Raw genomic sequence first — 22,196 nt, 5'->3', positions numbered from 1 at the left:
TTATGTGGGCATGAGGTCATTGAAGTAATGATCTTAGTTAAGATGAGGTCATTAGGTTAGTGGTAACCCAGTCTAACTTGTGTGTTTATCAGAAGGGGGATATTGACACAAAGATCCACATGAGGCAGGCAGTACATACAGACAAAGGGAAGAAAGCCCTTTGTAAGCCAAGAAGTGGAGTCTGGAATAAACAGATCTTTCCTGAGGGCTCTTTAGGGGCAAGCTAGTTGACACCTGGATGTCACTTCGGAGTCTCTGTTAGTACATTTGTTATTTCTGCCCGAGGTATGACTGACTGCCTGTGCTAAGGAGCACATAAGCTGTCTGGATGATTCTTGATGATGGTTTGTATGTCAACTTACCACAAAGTAGATCACTTGAGTAGAGAGCCATACCTGAAGAAGTATCCTGATGGTCTTGATTGGTGTAGGAAGGTCTACCCTGATTGGGTGGCACCTTCAGGTAACAGACCAGATAAACAGCTATTTCAGAAGGAAGATTACACCCCTCCCCACTCCTTGGCTTTTCCTTTTGACACCAGCTTGGTTTGTCCTGTCACTGCTGCTGATTCCTTCCCTGCTAGCAGATCCAGCATTTCCAAGTATCTGCTGTGGACTAGGGACCACTGGCTCTCCAGGAACTTTCTGTGCTTCCTGTACCAAACTGGGACTACTAGGTCCACACCTTATGGACTGAGTAACTACTGGTTGTCACCTGCCAGTGAGTGAGTGGGAAGCAGCAAGTGTGGTCCATGAGGACGTGCATTGTACCACAAGAACCTAATAAGTTTGGTGATTTATTCAAGCAGGAGTCTAGGGAGCATGTGTGACCATGGACTTTAAGAGTGTGGGATAGTGATAGAAGGAACATAGCATTGAATCGGTTTGAGTTTGTCAATATGAGCCCACTGAACAGAGATTCTAGGTTTAATATTGAACCTTGCACAGCTCAGGGAAAAAGACAAAGGTACCAAGAGTTTATTTGATTGGTTCATTGAATTATTTGGAAAAAAGATGGTCTAATGGGATTGGGTTTGGTATTTCTTGTTTTAGTGTTGAGAAAGGGATTTTAAGGCTTAGGGAAACTGGAATACTGGAGCAGATTTGTTGCTTAAAACCTAATCCTTCAGAAGGGGCAGGCCCAGAGGACACGCCCTTCACTAGTTCTGTAAGATGCACAGTGGTGAGAGGGGTGCCAGCACATTTGAAGAGCTTTGTTGTCACCCTTGTCCTTGTGCCAGACCTTAGGGTTGGAGATGCTGCTCAGTTGCATGTATTCAATTTCATGGGCTTAATCGGACCCAGAGCAGTAGGCCAGGAAGTAGCATAGAATTACCAAAGGCAAGATGAACCTGCTCATCACCATAATGGGCATCACAGGCAAGACAATGCCCATGGAGGCCTGTCTCTTAGTTCATCATTGGAGGAAGTTAGGACAGGAACTCAAGCGGGGCTGGAACCTGGAGGCAGGTACCAATGCAGAAGCGATGGAGGGGTGCTGCTTACTGACTTGCTCCTCATGGTTGGCTCAGACTGCTGCTTTCTTATAAAACCTGGGACCACCAGTCCAAGGATGACACCATCCACAGTGGGTTGGGCCCTCCCCCATTGATCATTAATTGAGAAAATGCCTTACAGCTGGGTCTCATGAGACAATTTCTCGAGTGAGGCTTTTATCATGACTCTTGTGTCAAGTTGACACTCAAAACCAGCCAGTACAGCCTAACCTGTAAAGGGCACTGTAAGGAAAGTGACTTTTAGATGGCATGCCTCACATGGACTGTTGGGACTTGCAAGTCAATAATTGTGTTTCCTGGGATGAAATAGATATGTTTCAATGTGTAGAAATATCTAGAACAAAGGAAAGAAATGTTACACTGGGTTGCAGTAATGGGAATTCATGGCCCATTAGTCAGTTTTCAGAGTTGAGGCAGTTTACAGATCCAAAACCCCTTGAGTGAAGGGAAGGCTAAGTCTACCTGAGCTGAAAATCCAAAACCCCTTGAGTGAAGGGAAGGCTAAGTCTACCTGAGCTGAAACCCTTGCTAGAAGAACTAAGAGATATGCTTTTAGTCAGAATGTGTAAGACTTATACATACGAAGGAACAACAGATGTAGCAGTTACCCTCCTTCCTCCAGCCTATCTTTTTAACTAGCCTGTTTCTACAGCTACATTTAAACTATAGCCACTGGTTAATGCTAACATTCAGCTGGCCACAGTCCATGCTTGGGTGAGTGGGTTGGCTGTGAGGATCTGATTTTGCCCAGGCCACTGGCGCCTGGTTTAGAGCAGTACAGGGAAGGGCTATGCAGTTCTGCAGCTGTGAGCGGCTCTCAGCAATGGACAGCACCACATACGGGTTATTTCTCTTCAGTCAGGCCAGGTTAACTCTACTCTGGAGAAGCAAGAGTCAAAGAATGTTTTTGTTTGTATGCTTCTTTAATCGGTTGTCTCGGTGCCTAAGTCTGGTTCCTTTCAGTCAGTACAGGCTACCCTGTCATCGTTGAAGATGTTAGATGTGGGAAAGTGGCCGATTTTTTCCCTTTGTTCTGAGGAAGAGCTGCAGTTGATTCGTCAGGCTTGTGTCTTCGGCAGTGCTGGCAATGAGGTTTTATACACTACGGTCAACGATGAGGTAATTTAGAAAAAAAAATTCAACTGCCCATATTTTTAGTAATGGGTTTGTAAATTGAAGACATTGGGGGGAAACTAAGGAATAAAGCCTTTAAACAAGTATGGGAAGTCAATTTTTATTTATTCTGTGATGAGGCAGTTTGCTTTAGGACGGCTGCTTGAGGTAGAATTTTCAGAAATGTAGCTTCTTGAACTGACTTTTTTCCCGCAGATTTTTGTGCTTGGCACAAACTGCAGTGGCTGTCTGGGAGTAGGTGACATTCAGAGCACTATTGAGCCTCGGAGACTGGATTCTTTAACTGGCAAAAAAATAGCCAGCCTCAGCTATGGGAGTGGCCCTCATATCGTCCTTGCAACAACAGGTAATAGGAACTCAGTGGACAGGTTTAAGGCATTGCTTATGTGTTAAGAAATAAGACCAGGATGTCCTGAAATTGAGAGCAAACCTGATTGAGCAAGAGTTGCTGGCTCTGCCCTGTGAGCTCAGCCATGCATTGGGCAATGACTGCTGGAGTAGCAGGGCAAGGTAGTGTATAACATGCAGGGTCTAAACAGATGAAAGACAATGCACTCAGCCCTTCTGTTCTCTCAGTAAGTGTAATTATTGCGTGACAACTCTGGACCTCAGAAAGCCTACACTTTGAACTTAGATCCCTGGGCTGTGGCTTGAGAGACCAAATGTTGATTTTTGCTCTCTCTAAATCTTAGCAGTCTGTGATTCTTTCATTAAGTAGTGGCTAATAGGAGAAGTTTGCCTTAGTAATACAGAGAAAGAAAACAATCTCTTGGCTACATCACTAGAATTAAATTATGCCTACAAGGTATACATTCCAGGAATTTGGGAAGGGATTCCAGTATAGAACAGATTATTCAGGCCATTTTTTAGTTAAAAAAGAACTAGAGCCTGGGACTGGAGTGATGGCTTAGCAGCTAAGGAAAGGTAAAGTCAGGGAAGGGCAGAGTCATATGAGGGCAGAGGAGACCTATAAGCCATTCTAGCTGCTGAGGCACCTGCCTGCATAGCTGATGCTGAGCTGTGGTTTGTACTCTTGAGGTAGAGGTTACAGGTCAAGGTCCTGTGTAACTGAAGTGCAACAGGAGACTTCCTATACACTGGGACTGCAAAGGCTACACTCTCAGCACAAGATTTGCCTCTTCCTAATGATTGAACAGGAGACTTTCTTACTTGGCGCATTCCAGAGAAGGAAAAGGAGAAAATGAATTCAACTATCCTGAATTTGCAGCTATAGATTTGTGTCACGTTAGACTGATTGGTCTGGTGAGTCTCAGGTCTTTAGTTAGAGGTTTGGACTTGAAGTATATTAAGGGTGTGATAGAGATTCATGCAGATCCTTTCTAGATGAGTTACCTCACTAGAAGTCTGGAAGAATCACCAGAAACTGCTTTTCAGCATCAGTAAGCCACACATGATCGAAGATAAGCAGTTATGTGGGGCGCTAAGGCACTGTGGATGTGGCAAAAGACACATCCTTGTGACCTTCCCTTGCTGTTTTAGAGTCAGCCAGTGCTTCACTCCATTAAGTGCCTGCTACTGTCAGCTGAGCAGAGAGGTTGGTTTTGTATAGAAAGGACTGAAGTCAGTGGAGGGAGCTGGGTATTTGCAGGCAGACGCTGTCCTGTTTGGGAACATGGCTCCTGGCTTGTCCCCCTCTTGGTCTCTCCGGTCAGATTATAGTGTAGTCTTGCTTGCTCATGTGGAAAGTGAGCATGAGTGAGCACGACCACACTTTGGTTGGGGACAGCCCCAGAGCTCAGTCTAACCAACAACTTCCTGTAGAGTCTTAACACGTGAGACCCAGGAGAAGCAGAAGACAGGTGATTACTAAACATGAGCTGTTAGAATATCAGACAAGATGACTGGAAAAAGATCTACATCATAGAAGATTTGGAAAAGACCCAGTGAACAATTATTGTCAAGTGGCCCTTGATTGAACAAGTTCTATAGCAGTTTGTGTACCACAAAAGAAGAAAATCAACCCAGAGAATCAGATAGTCATTCAGAATACAACCTAGGCAGTGAGTGTGGTAGAAAACAGAGATGATGTGAAGCATACATGTGACACATTTATTCAAAGTGCGGAATCAGAAAACTAAATTCTTACATGCAAAGTACACTTATGTAGGACATAACATGCTATGTTTTGGCCTGAGTAGTGTGTGGGTGTACGATTTGTTATCCATAAAATTGCACGTTTTATGAATTTTCATAATTGTATGAGTAATATAATAAACTTTAAAATTTGGTCATCTTATCTAAAGGAAGTGAGGATCCAGAAGAGGTAAGGAACACCTGTTTTATTTTACACTCTATTTATTCAGAAACCAATGTCTAGCTATATTAACTTTATGTACTTCAATTCCATTATGTTGCTTTGATGTGGAAAGCAGTTTGTCCTTCCAAGTGGATTCTCTCAGGAGGGGAATTTGGAAGGGGAGTGAAGCACCCTTTTCAGCTGAATGGTGGATTCTATCTGTGGTGGTCAAAGTGTGTGGTGTACTGTTCTATAGAGAAGCATGCTGTGAGGGCTGCCTACCTTCTGTTTTCAGATGGAGAAGTCTTTACCTGGGGTCACAATGCTTACAGCCAGCTGGGCAATGGGACAACGAATCATGGTTTAGTGCCCTGCCATATCTCTACGAATTTGTCAAACAAACAAGTCATTGAGGTAGCCTGTGGGTCTTACCACTCTTTGGTTCTGACGTCTGATGGAGAGGTGAGGATGATCAGCATAAGCTCACTGACTTTTCCTTTTTTCTTTCATTCTTTTTTTCTCAATATGATCTATAGATTCCTTTACCTGCCCCCAAAATGTGATTAGGCAATGAAATTGAATGTTATTGTCTTGGTTTGCCTTGTACTGCTGTGATAAAACACCATGACCAAAAGCAACTTGGGAGAGAAAGGGTTTATTTGGCTTTCAGGCTACAGTCCATCATCTAGGGAAGTCAAGGTAGGAACTCAAGACAGGAACCTAGAAGCAAGAACTGAACCAGAGACAATGGAGGAACTCTACTTCTGGGCTTGCTTCCTTGGCTTGCTCAGCCTGCTTTCTTATCCCTCCCAGGACCACCAGCTCAGGGGAGGCACTACTGCCAGTGGGGTGGGTCATGCCACATCAACCATTAATCAAGAAAATACCTTATACACTTGCCTGCCAGCCATCTGATGGAGGATGGAGGCCTTTTCTCTCTTGAGTTTCTCTCTTCTCAGATAACTCTAGTGTATTAGTCAGGGCTCTCTGGAGAAACAGAACTTATAAATATGTGTGTGTGTGTGTGTGTGTGTGTGTGTGTGTGTGTGTGTGTGTGTATGTGTGTATCATCTATCTTATCCATGCATATATATCACACACACATACACATACAAAATGGGATTCAAAGGCTATGTAGGTGATAGCTAGTACAACAATGGCCATCTACCAATGGAAGGTCCAAGAATCTAGTAGTAATTCAGTTCATGAGGTTGCATGTCTCAGATGGGCTTCAGTATACGCTGGAATCTGAAAGAAGTAGACTAATGCCAGTGAAGGAATGGCCTTGGTATTGAGGCAAGAGCAAGTAGGCGAAGAAGTAAGCTTTCTTCTTCCATCTCCTTTATATCGGCTGCCAGCAGAGGCTGTGGTCCAGTTCAAAGGTAAACCTTCCCACCTCAAAGGATCTGGGTAAAAGGTGAAACTTCTCACTTCAAATGATTTCATCAAGAAAGAATCTCTCACAGGTGTGTCCAACCATTTGTTTTAGTTAATTCTAGATTAGTCAAGTTGACAACCAAGATCCATCACACCTACCTTGTGCCAGGATGTCAAAAGCTAACCAGTTATGTTGAGCTAAGCAGAGATGTTTAACTACCCACCTCCCTCAAATCCAGCCCTATTCTTGGTAGCAATTTATTGTCGTGGTGGTTTTATTATAAAGTTTCCCTGTATATAGTAAGGATTTTAATCACTACAAATCTTAAAAGGACCCATTATTACTTTTATATTGCTGTAACCAATGTATTATTGACAAAATACCAAGTCCGAAAATGTTGAAAAGTATGGCTGAGGAAAAGTAGGTATTTTTGTATTACCTGATAATTTTTCAAGTGTAATAACGTAATATGTTCTCTTGTCTGTATTGGAGACGAGTGGGGAAGCTCCCTGAGAGGGTGCTGAGATGCCCTGAGTGCTGGTCAGTGTCCAGCAGAGACAGTTGATGAGTTGTGTGCTTTGTTGATCAGTCTTTCCTTTCACATAGGTATTTGCCTGGGGTTATAATAACTCTGGGCAAGTAGGATCTGGGTCAACAGCTAACCAGCCCATTCCTCGGAGAGTCACTGGATGCCTGCAGAATAAAGTCGTTATGAACATAGCGTGTGGCCAGATGTGCTCCATGGCTGTTGTGGACACTGGAGAGGTAGGAAAGTTGTCTCATACTTCTTTAAAAAAGTTTTATTTTCTCCCTAGTGTCATATGATCATGGCATGCTTCTCACAGCAGAACTGAGCCGCTGAGTGCTGAGTTTCCTTTCTTTCCCCAGGTCTACGTCTGGGGTTACAATGGGAATGGACAGCTGGGCCTGGGCAGCAGTGGCAACCAGCCAACCCCATGCAGAGTGGCCGCCCTGCAAGGCATCCGTGTCCAGCGGGTACGTCTCCTGTGGTTTGTGTGCAGTGCACTAGATCCCAGGTCCTTATGCACATGCAAGTTCAGCTGCTTTGATGTTTCTGTTGAAATAAAATTAAAGCCTTCCTCTGAACTAAGGTGCAGCTCTTCAGAGAGATGCTGTTCCTGTGGTACTTGTATGAGCTGTCCTGGGGAGGTAGGCTTCACAGCTTTTCTTGAAGTGTCTTGGACAGCACATATACCAGCAGTTTAAAAAATCTTCATGCCTTTTGGCCTGTAATTCTACTCTTAGAGAATTGTCCTAAGGAACCGAAGAAAAAGTCTCATAAAATTAATTAAATCACAATAAAATTCACTAATATATATAATTAATATGTATGAATAGCTACAATTTTAACAAAGGAATTTTGGTGGAGGAAATAAACAGGAATGGGTAAGATGACTGTAAGAAAAAATAATTTATTAATGTATTGGCAGACGAACAATTAGATGACGCTGTCCGTGAGGCAGTCTGTCTCATGTTATCTCAGGCTGTTCTTACACTTGGGGTCCTCTTGCTGCAGCCTTCTAACTACAGAGAGTACAGTCTGTAATATCATACCCAGATTGCAAAGGATTTTTAATAACAGGGAGGAAGCAATGTAATAAAAATGTTAGGTTAAAAAGATACAAGGTAGCTACGTATGTATGCTACCACTTAAAAACGTGTAAGTGCATATTTCTGTATGTGAATAAGTAGGAAAAAATGAGGTCGAGCCCTGATCATGCTGAGCCCTGACCTTGAAAGATTTTCATGTTTACACATTTCTCCATTTTCCACATGGAACATGTTTTGCTTCAATAACTAGAAGAAAGTATTCATGTGTCTTTCCTACGCGGGGCTCATTGCCGGCTCTGGTTTCCACAATGAATGGGTAGTGAGTACTGCTGGAGAGCTGGCTGTGGTAGGTGAGCCAGCTGAAGACCTGGGGCTGGGATCTGCAGCACTGGCCGCTCAGCTGGGCCTGCGCTAGGTGGAAGAGTACTGGTTAATGTACCCCTGGCCTTTATGGGCAGATTGCCTGCTCTTGGTCGTCAGTTTAGCTTTTAACCTACTTTGTCGCAGTGATGAAAGATTTTTTGTTACTTGCAGACCTGAGATTTGTCTTGTTTTTGTTTTTGTTTTTTTGTCTTCTCAGGTTGCCTGTGGCTACGCACACACATTAGTATTAACAGATGAAGGTCAAATATATGCTTGGGGCGCAAATTCTTATGGCCAGTTGGGCACTGGCAATAAAAGTAACCAGTCCTATCCTACCCCTGTTGTTGTGGAAAAGGACAGGTAATGTGTATATTTCCAAATCACCTCAGTGGTCTTTAGTAAACAGCACTTAGAATTCATAGACTAGAATTGTCGACAATTACTCTTATCATTAGACTTGTCCTTAACCAGATTGTTCATTCCTTTTTAAAAGTTGCCGTGTTGCCTGGCAGTGGCACGGGCCTTTAATCCTAGCATTTGGGAGGCAGAGGCAGGTGGATCTCTGAGTTTGAGGCCCACCTGGTCTACAGAGTGAGTTCCAGGACAGCCAGGGCAACACAGACCCTCCTGCTGTCAGCTCTCTATATGTCATTTGTACCCGAGTGCAAACTACAGTGACTGAACTGTCAGTAGCAATTCCGTGTTTTCCTGTCTTCTAAGTGCTCTCTCCCCTTGTTTTTTTTTATTTTTATCTTTAAACAGAAGCTGGCAATGTTTGAGGCCTGCCTTCTATGGCTTGGGAAAACAATGGTACTTTGTGGGGCTAATCTCCTAGCTACTTATGAAAGCTGCCAGTTGGAAGGCAGGGTGATTTCATTGAACTTACAAACTGTCACCATGCAGAGGAGTGAAGGGCTAGAAAATGAGGACTCAGTTGTTTGCACTGAAGTAATTTCAGACTGTGGGCCACTATAGTGGGGGAGAGAATAGGAAGCAGAGAAGCAAAAAGGGGGAGTGGGGGGTGCCCGTGGCTTCGATGGGCTCTGAGCACCTGCCCAGCATTCTTGACTGAAACCCCGGGGTTTCTCCTGTGCACGTGTACACTTGCTGGTGTCCACAACAGTGCTGTCTGGTGATGCAGGATGGATATTCTGAAAGGATCTTCCTTCCTGTTCTCCTTAGTTTCCTAGCGTTGTCATTCTGAGCTTGCACAGTGTCAGGTCTCAGTTGCAGGCATGTGATGTGGCAAGAGAAAAATGTATAATCTGCTAGGACTTGTTCCATACCTCCCTGCCCTTCCCAGTGGCTAAGGCTCATTCATGGGTCATGACTTTCTTCTTATTCTACTGGGGCTCCTTCCAGGGAAGCCTAATTAGGAAGGGATTGTATTTCGGGTGGGGCAGGGGTGAGTCTACAGTTGTTAGTGCCTGTTCATAGAGGAAGAAAAATAAAATCTATGTACATTGGGTTCTCTGCTCAACCAAAGGAAAAGCTTTTAAAAGGTTTGGCACGTGTGTTCTTAGGTTTATCCCAAAAAGGCATGTTATAACCAATTATAACTAAAATTAGCCGAGCCTTAACTTTTTGATAATTCTGTGGCCTCTTGAGGTCTTTAGTAGTTCACTGGGTGCTTACAGAACCATGACTGGGAATTGGATTCTTAGACTTTCTGTCTCATAAAATGCTAGTGATAGTTAAAATGTCTGAGTGCTTAACAAAACAAAACAGCAACAACAAAAAACCCTTTTATTAGCTGCTTAGCTATCTGTATATGAGAGTCCACTACAGTGCTTCTTCAGCCATGCAGGACTCTCATTCCAGGGCCATCTCTGACTCCTCCTTGTGTGTTCATCAGACTACCCTGAAAATGGGGCTTGGCTGTGGTAGTGCCCTGCCCTGGGTCCTCCCAGCTAGCTTCCAAGCTGTGTGCCGTGCACATCGTCCTTAGAACACTGTCTTTGTACCTCACCTTGTGCAGAGCTCTCTCCCACTCACCTGTCACATTATCGCAAGGCTGAGCTCCTGGGCCTTTGTTGAAAGAGACACCATGGCTCCTAGCAAACCCCAGAGCTCACTGACCCCCACACTGAGTTCTGTTCCAGTTAGAAGCTCCTATCAATGCCTTTCTCCTGCCTTACTCTGCCTCCTTCTGCCTGTACTTGGCTACAGGTTTTTCTTTGCCTCTCAGGCCCTCTGTTCCTCTGACAAATCCAACGTCAGCCAGGCCCAGTAGCTCTCAGGTCTGCTGTCTTACCTAGCAGAGCTGGTAGACTGCCATACTCTCGTTTGCTGCTTCTCTCCAGGTGGAAGCCGAGCTCGCAGTCTGCCCCTGCAGCAGCTGTTTGAGTGACTTTAGTCATGGAAGAAGCTGCTCCTGATGCCCCAGTCTTTGGGACTGCCTCATTTCATGTCTTCTGTATCACAGTGCCTCTGGGACAATGGCTGCATGGTGGCCTGTACCCTGCCTATACATTGTGTATTTTGCTCTCCCACTTTAAGGGTTTTTTTCCCTTAAAAATACAATAAAACTGATAATAAGAGTATAAATTATTTGGCTTATACAAACTACTGTTGCCTCAGCTAGCATTGCACCTAGACCAGGATGCTCTGATGACTGGCATTGAGGCCCTTATGTCTTCTGTGAGGTGAGAGCCTACCAATAAATCAGTGGGAGCAGTGGGCACGGTTTTCTCCTAGTAGATGAATTTCACTGGCTGACTTCTCCTATTTTCCATATCTGTTGAAAAGCACATTCTAGGTAGAAAGCCAGAACGTTTGGACGGTTTTCCCACTGCACAGGGCCATTCTGCAGAGCACCAGATGTGGGAGTCAGTTTCTCGATCCAACCATGCAAATGTTAGAAGAGATTAGGCAAGGTCTACCAACCCACGTGGATGGCTCAGATACAGTCTCTACATAGGACGCATTCCCCTTAAAGCCGTGCAGTGATAAGCTAACTAAACTGCCGGAGGCCCTGGCTCTGTCCTGCTGGAGGCCCTGGCTCTGTCCTGCACAAGCCCTGACCGATGAGACTAAAAGTCAAAATGGAATCTCTTATGCTAAATTTCCAGGCATAGACCTGAAAGCAACTTATTTATTCAACCTAAGGGCCCAGGATTAGTACAATAGCCACATTCCCAAACAGTCCCACTGAAATCACATGCCACTGAAGTTCCTTGTTTTAATCCTTACACAGAAAGGGCCACTCAACTGGTCACTCATTTCCCTGTGGTTTTGTTGAACCGACTGTCTCTGTTTGTTTCGGTTTATTTCTTTCATCCCTTCTGTTTATACCCTCCTTTGGCTTAGCCTACTTTATCTTGTGGAGTGAGATTGCCCAATTGTAGAAGTGAAGAGAGAGGGAAGGAAGTTCTAATTTGGCCCTTTTAATGGCAACAGTAGTATAAAGGCCCTGCCGTGCTGATTGCTGTACCAGTCACTGTGTCCAACGCATATAGGGATCCAGCCAGTATATCACATCCTTTTAGTGTGTAGGAGGCTCAGGAGCCATCAGTATAAGGCATCCTCTTGGCATGCAGAGGGCCCAGGATCCATTTAGTATATTACATTCTCTTAGCATACAGAAGTCCCAGGTTGATCTCTGGCATTAAAACAAAAAACTATGGAGTTCATTACACAGAGCAGAAGCCAGGGTGACTTTTCAGCTCTCTCCTTTTAAAATAACTGATGGTTTGGTTTTGGTGATAGGGACAAGCCCAGGGCAGTTTTCTTGCTGAGCTAGTGCTTATGTGTAGAACCCATCCCACCTTGAGTTTTTATTCATTGACCCGGGTTAGATGATCCATGTCTTCATTATCTAGTTAGTAATGCTGTTAAGGATAAAACACTGAATTTTTAACTCAAAATAAGATGGCGTACATTTTTAAGGCCTATTGGTAATCAATAGATCCTCATGTTATAAATGCCACTAAAGTATGGCTCCAGAATTTGGTGGCTGAAAGTTTAGGAAGTGAGATGCCCAGGTCATTCTCTGTCAGCCAGATGGTGGGTACAGTCAAGTGTACCCGGGGAAGGGAAGGCCAGCTCTTGGCCTCCTGCTAATGTATCTCTGTGGTGTTTGCTTGTGAATTTAGAATCATAGAGATTGCAGCCTGTCACTCTGCCCACACGTCTGCTGCCAAGAGCCAGGGCGGGCACGTGTACATGTGGGGCCAGTGCCGGGGCCAGTCGGTGATCCTTCCACACCTCACCCACTTCTGCTGTACTGATGACGTGTTTGCCTGCTTTGCTACCCCTGCTGTCACCTGGCGCCTTCTCTCTGTGGGTAAGGTCGTCCATGTCCTCTTGGGACAGTTCTGAGAAGGAGAAAGAACACTGGTGCTTTTGCCTATCAGCTTAGGACTTCTTTGGGTACAGGATCTGATGAACTTTCTGGGGGCTCTGGGGGAAGGGGACTAAACCTATTGGGAACCATCACCAATACTAATTAGAGATAACTTGATTTGATTGCTTTTTAACTGAAAACCACGCCTTTTATTTTTTGCTAGAAACAGTCTAGACATTCAGAGATCTTAAATCTGATTCATTTAGTGAAATAGTTGGAAACATTTTTGGTTTTGGCAAATTTACAATGAATGTTCAAAGGTGTGAATCCATACTCAGAGGCAAAAGCCTTGTGTAGCTGTCAGTTGTTTGGGGGAGTCAGCATTTCCCCAGTGCCCATCGAGTAGGGGCTTCCTCCTTGCCTGCATGTTCAGCTGTCTGTGTCTGTACCTAGAAGCACTGTGTTGCTTTCCCTTAGAACCTGATGACCACCTCACTGTGGCTGAGTCTCTGAAGAGGGAATTTGACAACCCTGACACTGCAGACCTCAAGTTTCTGGTTGATGGAAAATACATTTATGCTCACAAAGTCCTTCTTAAAATTAGGTAAGAGTGGGCCTCTGTGGACAACAGTGCCTGCTGACCCCCGGGGCCCAGACAGTGGGCAGACAGCTGGCTCCCATTCATGCCCTCTACATTCGTGCTGTTGTGGGTGTTTGTCACACTGAAGAAATGTTTAAAACAATTAGTAAGCGCTTATCTCTTTTGAGGATTGAAATTAATTCATTTATCAATCACTTCAGGTATCCAAGGGAACTGTGCCAGACACTTGAGTAATTAAGAGGCAGCTTGTTGAGGCTGTTTGTGTCCTTAAAGCACACAGTGCCAGTGGGGGTAGGTGTGGGGGGATGAGACAAGATGTGGAAAGCAAGGTGGGCCACACATACTGGGTTTGTGTTCAGGGGATAAGCCGTGGAAGCTCGGGCTGTAGGTTGTTGCTGAGTGTGTTTCGTCCTTGGAACAGGGCCAAATGCTCTGATTTACTTTACTGCCTGAGGCCTGAATACAGCCCTGAATTAGAGCCTTGCAGACTGCCTGGAATACAGCCATGCTGGAGGAAAAAAAAGTTGGGGTGGGGCAAGGTTTTTCCAGACCAAGGAGAGCTGGGTGATGCCAACACAAAAATGTTTTAAATGACATTTACTTATTTGAGCAGTGAATGATCTTCACCTCACCTTTGTTCTATTGTGCAGTGTGTGAAGCCATCGCCCTACCTTCAGATAGAAAACTCTGTCCTTCCTCAAAGATCCCATGCTCCATACTGAGCAGCCATGATTTTTTTCCTGTCATACACACTGAGCATTTTCTAGAAGCTCATATATATGAAATTCTATAGCATCTCTTCTTTCCTGCCTGCCTTTTCCCCCTAGCATAATGATTTGGGATCGTGTTGCCACTGTATAAAAGATACTGAAATCCTCTTGCAGTGACTCATAAGCCTACTATGGTATTTCAGGCTCAGGTTCCCATTCTGTAAGGTTACATAGTGGTACCTGGTTCGCTCTCACCATGGAGCATATACTGACACAAGAGAAATGGGGGCTTAGTTTACTGTGACAGAGCACTATACATGCTCGACCTAAGCCATGGCAACTTAATCATGGTAGCAGTATGATGTTTTCTCTGAGGCTGGGAGAAGAACCAGGCCTACATTTAAGCTTGTGGTGGTTTGTGGCAATCTTTGTCTTTCTGAGGCATGCCACATAGCGTTCTCTGAGTCTGCTTGTGTCCTAGTCTTCCCCTGTCTGATTGCCTTGGGGTCTACCACAGTGACTCAGCTTAACTTGATTACTTCTGTAAAGAGCCTGTTCACATTGTCAGTTACTAGGGTTAGATCATCACATAGAAACTTTTAGGGACGTAATTCAGACAGAATGGAGTAAAGAGACATAATTATTCAGTGATAAAACAGTGTGGATCGGTAAAGGTAGTGTGAGGAGGCGGCCAGAGGTCCCACCACGTCTCCCTCAGTCCAGTAGTAGAGTCACCTGCCTGGGCTCCGCACAGCAGCAGCAGGTTGCATTTGCAGTCTTGCTGCTTAAACAATTGAAAAGCACGGAGCCAAGTCAAAGACAAGGGTTTTGGCAGTGTTCTGTGCCTGTACGAAAATGCCTGAGATCATTAGCTGGCTCAAAGGTTAGTGGTTACCTAGTGTTTGGTGCAGCTGACCTGTAACTCCAGCTTGAAAGCTTACCTTGGCTTAGGGTTGATTTGGAGGTCTTGTTCGGGGCCTCCTGAGAGGCAGCATAGCATGGTGGGAAGTGCCCACTGGAACCACCCTGCTACTGTCAAAAGGAAGGGTTCAAAAAGGAGCTTGGTCTCCACAAGTCCCTCTCAGTGCATGGCCCCGGTGACAGACCTCACACTAAGTTCCTTTCTCTAGTGCTACCTCTTAAAGGTTCTACCACCTCCTAGTATTGCTACCCTGGGACCAAGCTTTGATGGACTAGCAAACAGGAAGGTATACAGCTTCAAAAGGAAGTCCTCAGGTAGCCCTTTGACGCCAGTCTAGAACCTGAGGTCTGATCTATCTTTCTTCTTTCAGGTGTGAACATTTTCGTTCTTCATTAGAAGACAGTGAAGATGATATTGTAGAAATGAGTGAATTTTCGTATCCTGTGTTCCGAGCTTTCCTGGAATATCTATACACAGATAACATCACCCTATCTCCTGAGGAGGCAGTAGGTAATCATCACAGACTTTACCAAGACATTGACAGATGTTGAGTAATTAGGAAGGCGGCTTCTTTCCAGGCCAGAAGGCAGACACTGACACTTGCAGGAACTCTGCTGGTGATGTTGAACCAGAGCACTTCTCTTTTTGGTACTTGGATGGAACATTTGGCTTTTCTCAGACTCTGCCACTGAGCTACACCCTCAGGCCCAGAACCCAAACTTCCCTTGTCACTCAACTACCGCATATGAAGGTTGAGTGGGTAGGTCCAGTAAGAGGTCACTAGAACACCAATCGCCACTGGAGCATCACAGGCAAGCATGGAGGGAAGGCCAGACGGCACATGTTGTCTGTGAAGGCAGAGCCCCAGAAGATCTCTTCATCATTGCCCCAGAGTAGATCAAGGCCGTGTCTGATACACATTGGTTGTGAAAGTGGGCAATTTAGGTGACTCAGTTAAACATTTCACAATTTACAATCTGGGAATACACACACACACACACACACACACCACACACACCACACACACACAACACACACGCACAACACACACACACACACCACACACACCACACACACACAACACACACGCGCACAACACACACACACACCACACACACCACACACACACAACACACACATATTCCCATTCATTTGAAGAAATCAATGAATAAGAATGTGAGGGCTGAACACCAGGCCATGCAAAGAAGTCACTAATTAAGAGAAAAGAAACATTAGCAAGTAACAGAGTGCCCAAGGTCAGAGCTTGTCCCTGCAGTAAACTCTGGGTGACTGTTGAATAAGAGGAAACAGATCAGTCTTTGAATTTGACAAGGTGAAGCCCATTTATGTGTGGGAAGATTCACCGTGGGGCAGCTTCAGACAGCGGGAAGTGAGAAAGGCAGCTAATGAGACTGCTCTCTAACAGACTGCTCTCCAGGAGAGTTGTTGGAGGACGGGGAGGCAGATGTGCACACGAAAGGGGACTCCTTTGTGTAATTTGGTGCTGGAATTGAAGGTAGGCCTTGGGCCTGCTAAGCTTGTGCACTGTGTCACTGACCCACTCCCAACCCGGTCCTCCTCTGCTTTCTTTTTAATTTGATGACTACACATGTGCTGGTGGGCATGGCCTCAGAGAAGATTCTGCTAACTCAGGACAGGGTAATTCAGAGAAACACAAACCTGTTTCACTTCTAGGACAAATTATTCAAGCCATTCTGATGTTAACTCCTAGCTTTTGTCAGTGTCAGCTCAGCTCAGCTGTCGTCTCAGGTGCTGTGATGGTTGCATTGGTGCTCAGAGCTCATTTTGCCTGATGGAAGGAAGCTCTTTGAACACTGGAATTGAGGTCAGGTGCTCAGAGCACACCCACAATAAATTCTTCTTTCCATCAGGATTGCTAGATCTGGCTACATTTTACAGTGAGACTCGGCTGAAAAAGCTCTGTCAACAAACTATCAAGCAAGGAATCTGTGAGGAGAATGCTATTGCTCTGCTCTCTGCTGCTGTCAAGTACGATGCACAGGTAAGAAAAGCATCTTCCAGTGAGCCACCAAAAGGAACATCTAGGTAGATGAAAATGGAACATACAGAAAAAAACAAAAGTCCTAGAGAAATTATGTGACTATAATGGCATAAAAATGTGCATCAGGAACATTAGAGGAAGACACTATAAAAAACTGGTAGAACTAATTCCCAGTGATTAAAATCTTTGTACATCAAATGTGAAATGACTTACAGGTAAAGGAGCTTGCAGCCAAGCCTCAGTGTGAGTTCAGGACCCGCATATGGAAGGAGAGCACTGTCTCCAAGCCGTCCTCTGATCTCCATACATGTGCTATGTATGACATGCACCATGCACAAGTACACATACACACATAAGTCAATTCACAAGTAAATGACACACTGAGAAAATGTTTTCATAACGTACAATAAAGCAAGTTCTTCATAGTAAAAAATAAAATGAAAAGAAACTATGGGCAGTTTGACTGGAAAAAAAAAATGAACCAAAGGACAAATGGAAAATATAATAAATATACATGAAAAAAACCAGGAGATGACTCTGTCATTAAAGTGCATATACTTGCATGGGGAGATTAGACGTGGTTTGTATTTCCTTCTCTTTGCTTTCTTCCTGAACTTTCTACAGTGGCTGTGTATTGTTAAGATAAAGAAAGGAAAGAAACTTATTTTAGTGCTAAATCTGTAGGAAACAGGCCATAACTTCTTAGAGTCAGTTTCCTCTTGGTATAAGGATATCCTCCCCATTGACTTTTTAAAAAAAATAAAGAGAGAGGGAGACTGGTAAAGACAGAATGCCCTTTTCCTTTTTGGTAAACAGTAACATGCTTATGTAGGGAATTCTAAGTCTGAGGGAGGAAACAATGCATGGAACAGACTTTCTGACTGCCGTTTCATAGGGCACGGCTGCCCCCACCACCCCAGGTCAGAGTTCACCCTTTCCTTGACTTTCTATTAAAAACTTTGTTTTGTGGTTCTACATGTTGAATTTTAGAGCTTTGTACCAGCCAGGCAAGAGCTGACCTCTGAGCTATATCCCCAGCTCTCCTCTGTTTATTTTCAGGCCGATCTCACTACTAGTCCGGGTTTAACCTTGAATACTTTGTAGCCCAGACAGGTTTCCAACTTGCCATCTTATTCTCCGGCTCCTAAGAATAGGCCTGAGCCATGAGGCCCAGCTTGTGTGTGTGTGTGTGTGTATGTGTGTGTGTGTGTATATATATGTGTGTGTGTGTGTGTGTTGTTTTTGTTTTGTATATATTTTTTAAATACTTGAATCTTGTATATATTTTAAATACTTGAGGTTTCATTTTTCATCCAATATTTAAACAAAAACCCACGCAACTGTATCGACATGGAGTAAGTTGGTGGTAGGGAATGTCCAATGAAGAGGCTGTGTCCACCAGTGAGTGGTAAGGGTAACCTCACCCAAGTCACTGGCTATAGGAATGATGAAAAGTGCTTGGACTGTAACTATACTTAAAAGGCAGACACTGCCATTGTTGGTGTCTTGGATGTGGGATGGGGATGGGGAAGGGCTGGGTAACTGAAAGGTGAGCTTACTGTGTGACGGGTGGAGCATGCCATGGAGCACCGAGCTGGCTGGGGGACTAAGAGCAGCATTTCAGAAGAAACACTGGCAATTTGATTTAAAGGATCTCTGAAGCATCCAGAAAAGACATGCAGTGAGCCAGTCCTGCAGTGCAGAGACAAGTGCTGAGAGCTGTAAGCCACGCTGTGAGACAGACAGAAACCAAGAGTCCATAAGGGGCCACTAGCAAAGGACTTACACAAGTACCATGGGAAAGCCACTCCACATGAGGAACAAGTACCACATAAAACCATTCCACACGAGTACTTTTTTTTTTTTTAATGTAATGTTGAGTGTAAAGTGAAATTTCAAATATTTAGAAATACACAATTCAGGACAGGTGTTTCAGGAGGTGATAAAAATCCTTAAATAATTTGCTGAAGCCCTAGTGAGTGGAGTTGCATGCTCCCGGGTGTGAAAGCTACATTGTTGCAGTAGAGCCCGACATGAAGGCCTGAGAGAATGGAAGCAGAGGAACTGGCAATTGGGGAAGCCAGAAACAGCTTTTCCCGGTAATATTACTTACAGATTTAATGGGAAACAGATTGAAGGGCCGGTTGAGATAAATCAATGCATGTTTGTGTAAAAAGGAGAATAGCTTGAAAAATAAGCTGATAGGGGACAGTTGTTAGAGCAGATACTCAAATAGGTGGGGCAGTGTGGCCTAATGGTAGGCCTTATAGCAATCACTGACCATTCATTAGGAAGCCCAAAGAGGAATGCCTGCAGCCTGTAGCAAGAGGCTGGAGAAGTGAGGGGAAGGGCGTTATGGAGCCTCTTCAGAGTAAAGCAGGAAGTCCCATTCGTTAGACTGAGTAAGAGGAAGTATTGGATGAAGTATGAGTCAGGTACCAGAGGAGTGAACAGGGAACTGGTGGAGTCTGTATTTGCCTGACAGAACTAAGAGCTCTTATTAAAATGTGGCTGTGTGAAGCAATAGCATTTAAGTAGAGAAAGTGTTTGAAAAATAATAAACAGCGTTTCTTATACAGATAGAATTCTCTGATAGGTCGGTCAATTCTACTCTATATCAATTTATTTATTTAATCCCAGGAACACTTTGTGAATCCCATTTTTAGAATTATTATGGGAAATTCCTAGTCCAAAAACCAAAGGAAGATGACCTAAGTGGTAGTTTCTTAGGGACATTTTGGTTTCCTAGTAATTAGCAACTATCCTGACTCTGTTCAATCTCTTAAGACACTGGAGTGCTCAGCTACCTACCTCCAAAGCATCAGTACTGGTGTGAGTAGGCATCCCTCCATCCTTCTGTAAACTCAGCCTGAGGTGCCACTTTGTCATGTATGTTTTCCTATGCTGTCTGCTATTGAGTGGCTCTCAGGGTATTTGGCATCTATCCAGACAGCACATTCTTGTTGTCGTGTAGGGACATGACTATTCCATTTTGTCTTCAAGAGCTCATGTGGGACAGAAATGTCCCACCACCACTGAGACTCCAGCAGCCTGGCAGTCTGTTGTGGCATGATTACATTTTCCTTGTGTAGCTGGTTTTCTTTCTCACAAGGGAAATGTCCTATGGGTTTATGTGCATGATGGCATAGCTGTTTATTTTTTTACATTCATCTTCAGCATTTGCTAGAGTTTACATATATTTAGAGAAAAGACTATACTAGGCAATGGACATATATAATTTCTTGGGAACTGTTGGGAGCATTATATTTTATAAAATAGCTCCAACAACACAGAGGCAAAACTAAACTTTGAATATGAACAGGTGGTTCCCTTGTGCTAAGTCAGATCATACCTGGAGGGTACAGCACTTCCTTAGAAAGCCTGGTCTGCCTGAGGATTTCAGCTCATTCCTCAAGCACTGATTTTATATAAATACATGTATCTGTATAGACACACATGTAATTCTATAAAAATTATTTTGGCTCTGGAGACTGAACCTTTCTCTAAGAGGAATTCTCTTGCTTTGTTGGGTTACACTGGGAATACAAATTCATCCAACTGTTGTTGTTCCTAGGACTTAGAAGAGTTCTGCTTCAGGTTTTGCATCAACCATCTGACTGTAGTAACACAAACATCAGGCTTTGCAGAAATGGACCACGATCTTCTGAAGAACTTCATCAGCAAAGCCAGCAGAGTTGGAGCCTTTAAGAACTGATCCCGAATATGGAAAAGAATGCTTAAGCCTTCCCATTTCACCCCGCAAAGATAAATAAATAAGCGAATAAATAATAATTACAAAAAAAAGCCATTGACGAACAACTTCTCTGTAATTAACAGTGTTGATGAGAACTACATCTGGCCAGATTCTTGTGTTCTGTCAAAAGGCTCCAGTCAGTTCTCTCCATCTGCCTAACCCAAGGTTTACAGTAGCAGGTACTGAGTTGCTCCAACCAGATATGACACACCACATAAAAACTGAAAGTCTACCAGTGGCATTCTACTGGGGAATCTCCCTATACCAGCAGGTGTCAACTGTAAATAGCTTTGTGGGTGGGTGGGTGGGGACTGTGTTCACCTCCTTTCTCTGACCAGGGATCTGTCTGGTATGAGCCTGTACAGGTCTCATACATGCTGTTATTCTCTGATTTCATACATGTGTGTCCTGTTCTTTCAGGGCAGCCCATGCTTAGGAGTACCTGTCTAACAGATTCCACAGGTCTGTGTTTTTTGTGTGTGGTTTTTTGTTTTGTTGTCATCTGGGATGGCTGTTTGTCTTTTTTGGAAAGTTGGGAGGTTCTGGAAGAGGTTGAGGTAAAGAAAGAATATAATGAAGATATATGAAAAATAAAAAGGTATCACATAAAAAATGAAAATTATAGTTACCATTTCTTCCTTTGAGTCACCTATGTTGGTTATCTTTGGGGCATTGAAAGTTTGCTAATCTAGAGAAACGGTCCAATATTCAACTGGTTGATACATAGTTATTCAAGGAATGCTGTCATGCCCACATTTTTAGCCTCTAACACAGTGCCTTATATATAAAAGGCACTCAGTTAATTCACTGTCCATCTTAAGGGTGCACTGAGAACAGTTAGAACATTGGGAAGAGAATAAACAAACTTAGAAGTCTGTAATTACTGATATTCATATTGTTTTAGTTTGTAGTTCTGAGAAATAGTAGCTAATTTAGATCATTATTAGCATTCAGAAAATGCCTTAGCAACTAAGTTGTCAAAGGCCCAAGGGCTACTTTTAGTTTTCTACTTCCCACATTAACTTCTAATAATGCCATTGTTGAAAATGAAACATTAACTTTGAAATGTTACTTCTGGAATCCTAAGCCTTACGTATTTGCATAAAGCCCTTTGCTTTTCTTTATACTGAGGAGGGTCTCCCTCTATAAGATTGATTATAGGTTTTTCTTGTAGCTAGCTTTTATGTCACTATAAAATAGGTTTCTATATAGTAAATACTATATAGAAAGGAGCTAACACATTTCATGGGTAGCACTGTGATGGAGAAAGTCTTGAGTTTTTAGAGCAAAACAAGCCACTGTGTAGCAAAAGAGAAACTAACTGAACAAAATGTAGCATTGCATTCCTCTAGTGTCTCACAATATGATATTATGTAAAGGAAATCTTTTTGGAAATAGAAATCTTATTCTCATGTGTAATTATTTGATAATAAAGAACTTGATAGAACAAACTGCCTTCTTAAATTGTTGAATAACAAAAAGTATCAAACTTTTGTCTCAGGTGGATAAAAATCCCTTTTATGGTCTGCACTTATTAAAAGCAGATATTCAGATGTGTTATAGCAAAGTTGACCCTAAAATATTAATGGTTCCTAATTTCTTAAAAGCCAGTTATTCATTCTATTGCCTTGGTGTTTACTGGTAAAATTACTGTATTAGAGTTCTCCACAGTCACAGAACT

The 22,196-nt window shown here is 43.5% G+C and overlaps 1 protein-coding gene across 10 annotated transcripts in view; it reads left to right on the top strand.

Moving 5' to 3' along the window:
- Rcbtb2 (RCC1 and BTB domain containing protein 2) overlaps positions 1-21,966 on the top strand; it is a 38,214-nt gene extending 16,248 nt beyond the window's left edge. For 8 of the 10 annotated variants that reach the window (XM_028754232.1, XM_028754226.1, XM_028754231.1 and 5 more), the window contains 11 exons: positions 2,480-2,635; positions 2,846-2,996; positions 5,203-5,369; positions 6,892-7,050; positions 7,174-7,281; positions 8,438-8,580; positions 12,315-12,505; positions 12,983-13,109; positions 15,109-15,248; positions 16,631-16,761; positions 20,336-20,613. In XM_028754232.1, the coding sequence (XP_028610065.1) occupies positions 2,510-2,635; positions 2,846-2,996; positions 5,203-5,369; positions 6,892-7,050; positions 7,174-7,281; positions 8,438-8,580; positions 12,315-12,505; positions 12,983-13,109; positions 15,109-15,248; positions 16,631-16,761; positions 20,336-20,476 (1,584 nt within the window). In that variant the 5' untranslated portion in view covers positions 2,480-2,509 and the 3' untranslated portion in view covers positions 20,477-20,613. Of the gene's footprint in view, positions 1-2,479; positions 2,636-2,845; positions 2,997-5,202; positions 5,370-6,891; positions 7,051-7,173; positions 7,282-8,437; positions 8,581-12,314; positions 12,506-12,982; positions 13,110-15,108; positions 15,249-16,630; positions 16,762-20,335 lie in introns of all 10 variants that reach the window. The other 2 variants (XM_028754223.1, XM_028754229.1) reach the window with 1 other exon arrangement.
- Positions 21,967-22,196: the final 230 nt, after the last annotated feature.

The sequence above is a fragment of the Grammomys surdaster genome, unplaced genomic scaffold, assembly GCF_004785775.1.
Source record: "Grammomys surdaster isolate TR1022 unplaced genomic scaffold, NIH_TR_1.0 125985, whole genome shotgun sequence".
NCBI lineage: Eukaryota > Metazoa > Chordata > Mammalia > Rodentia > Muridae > Grammomys > Grammomys surdaster.
The sequence above is the reverse complement of the archived record's forward strand: the minus strand, read 5'-3'. Positions and strand labels throughout refer to the sequence as shown.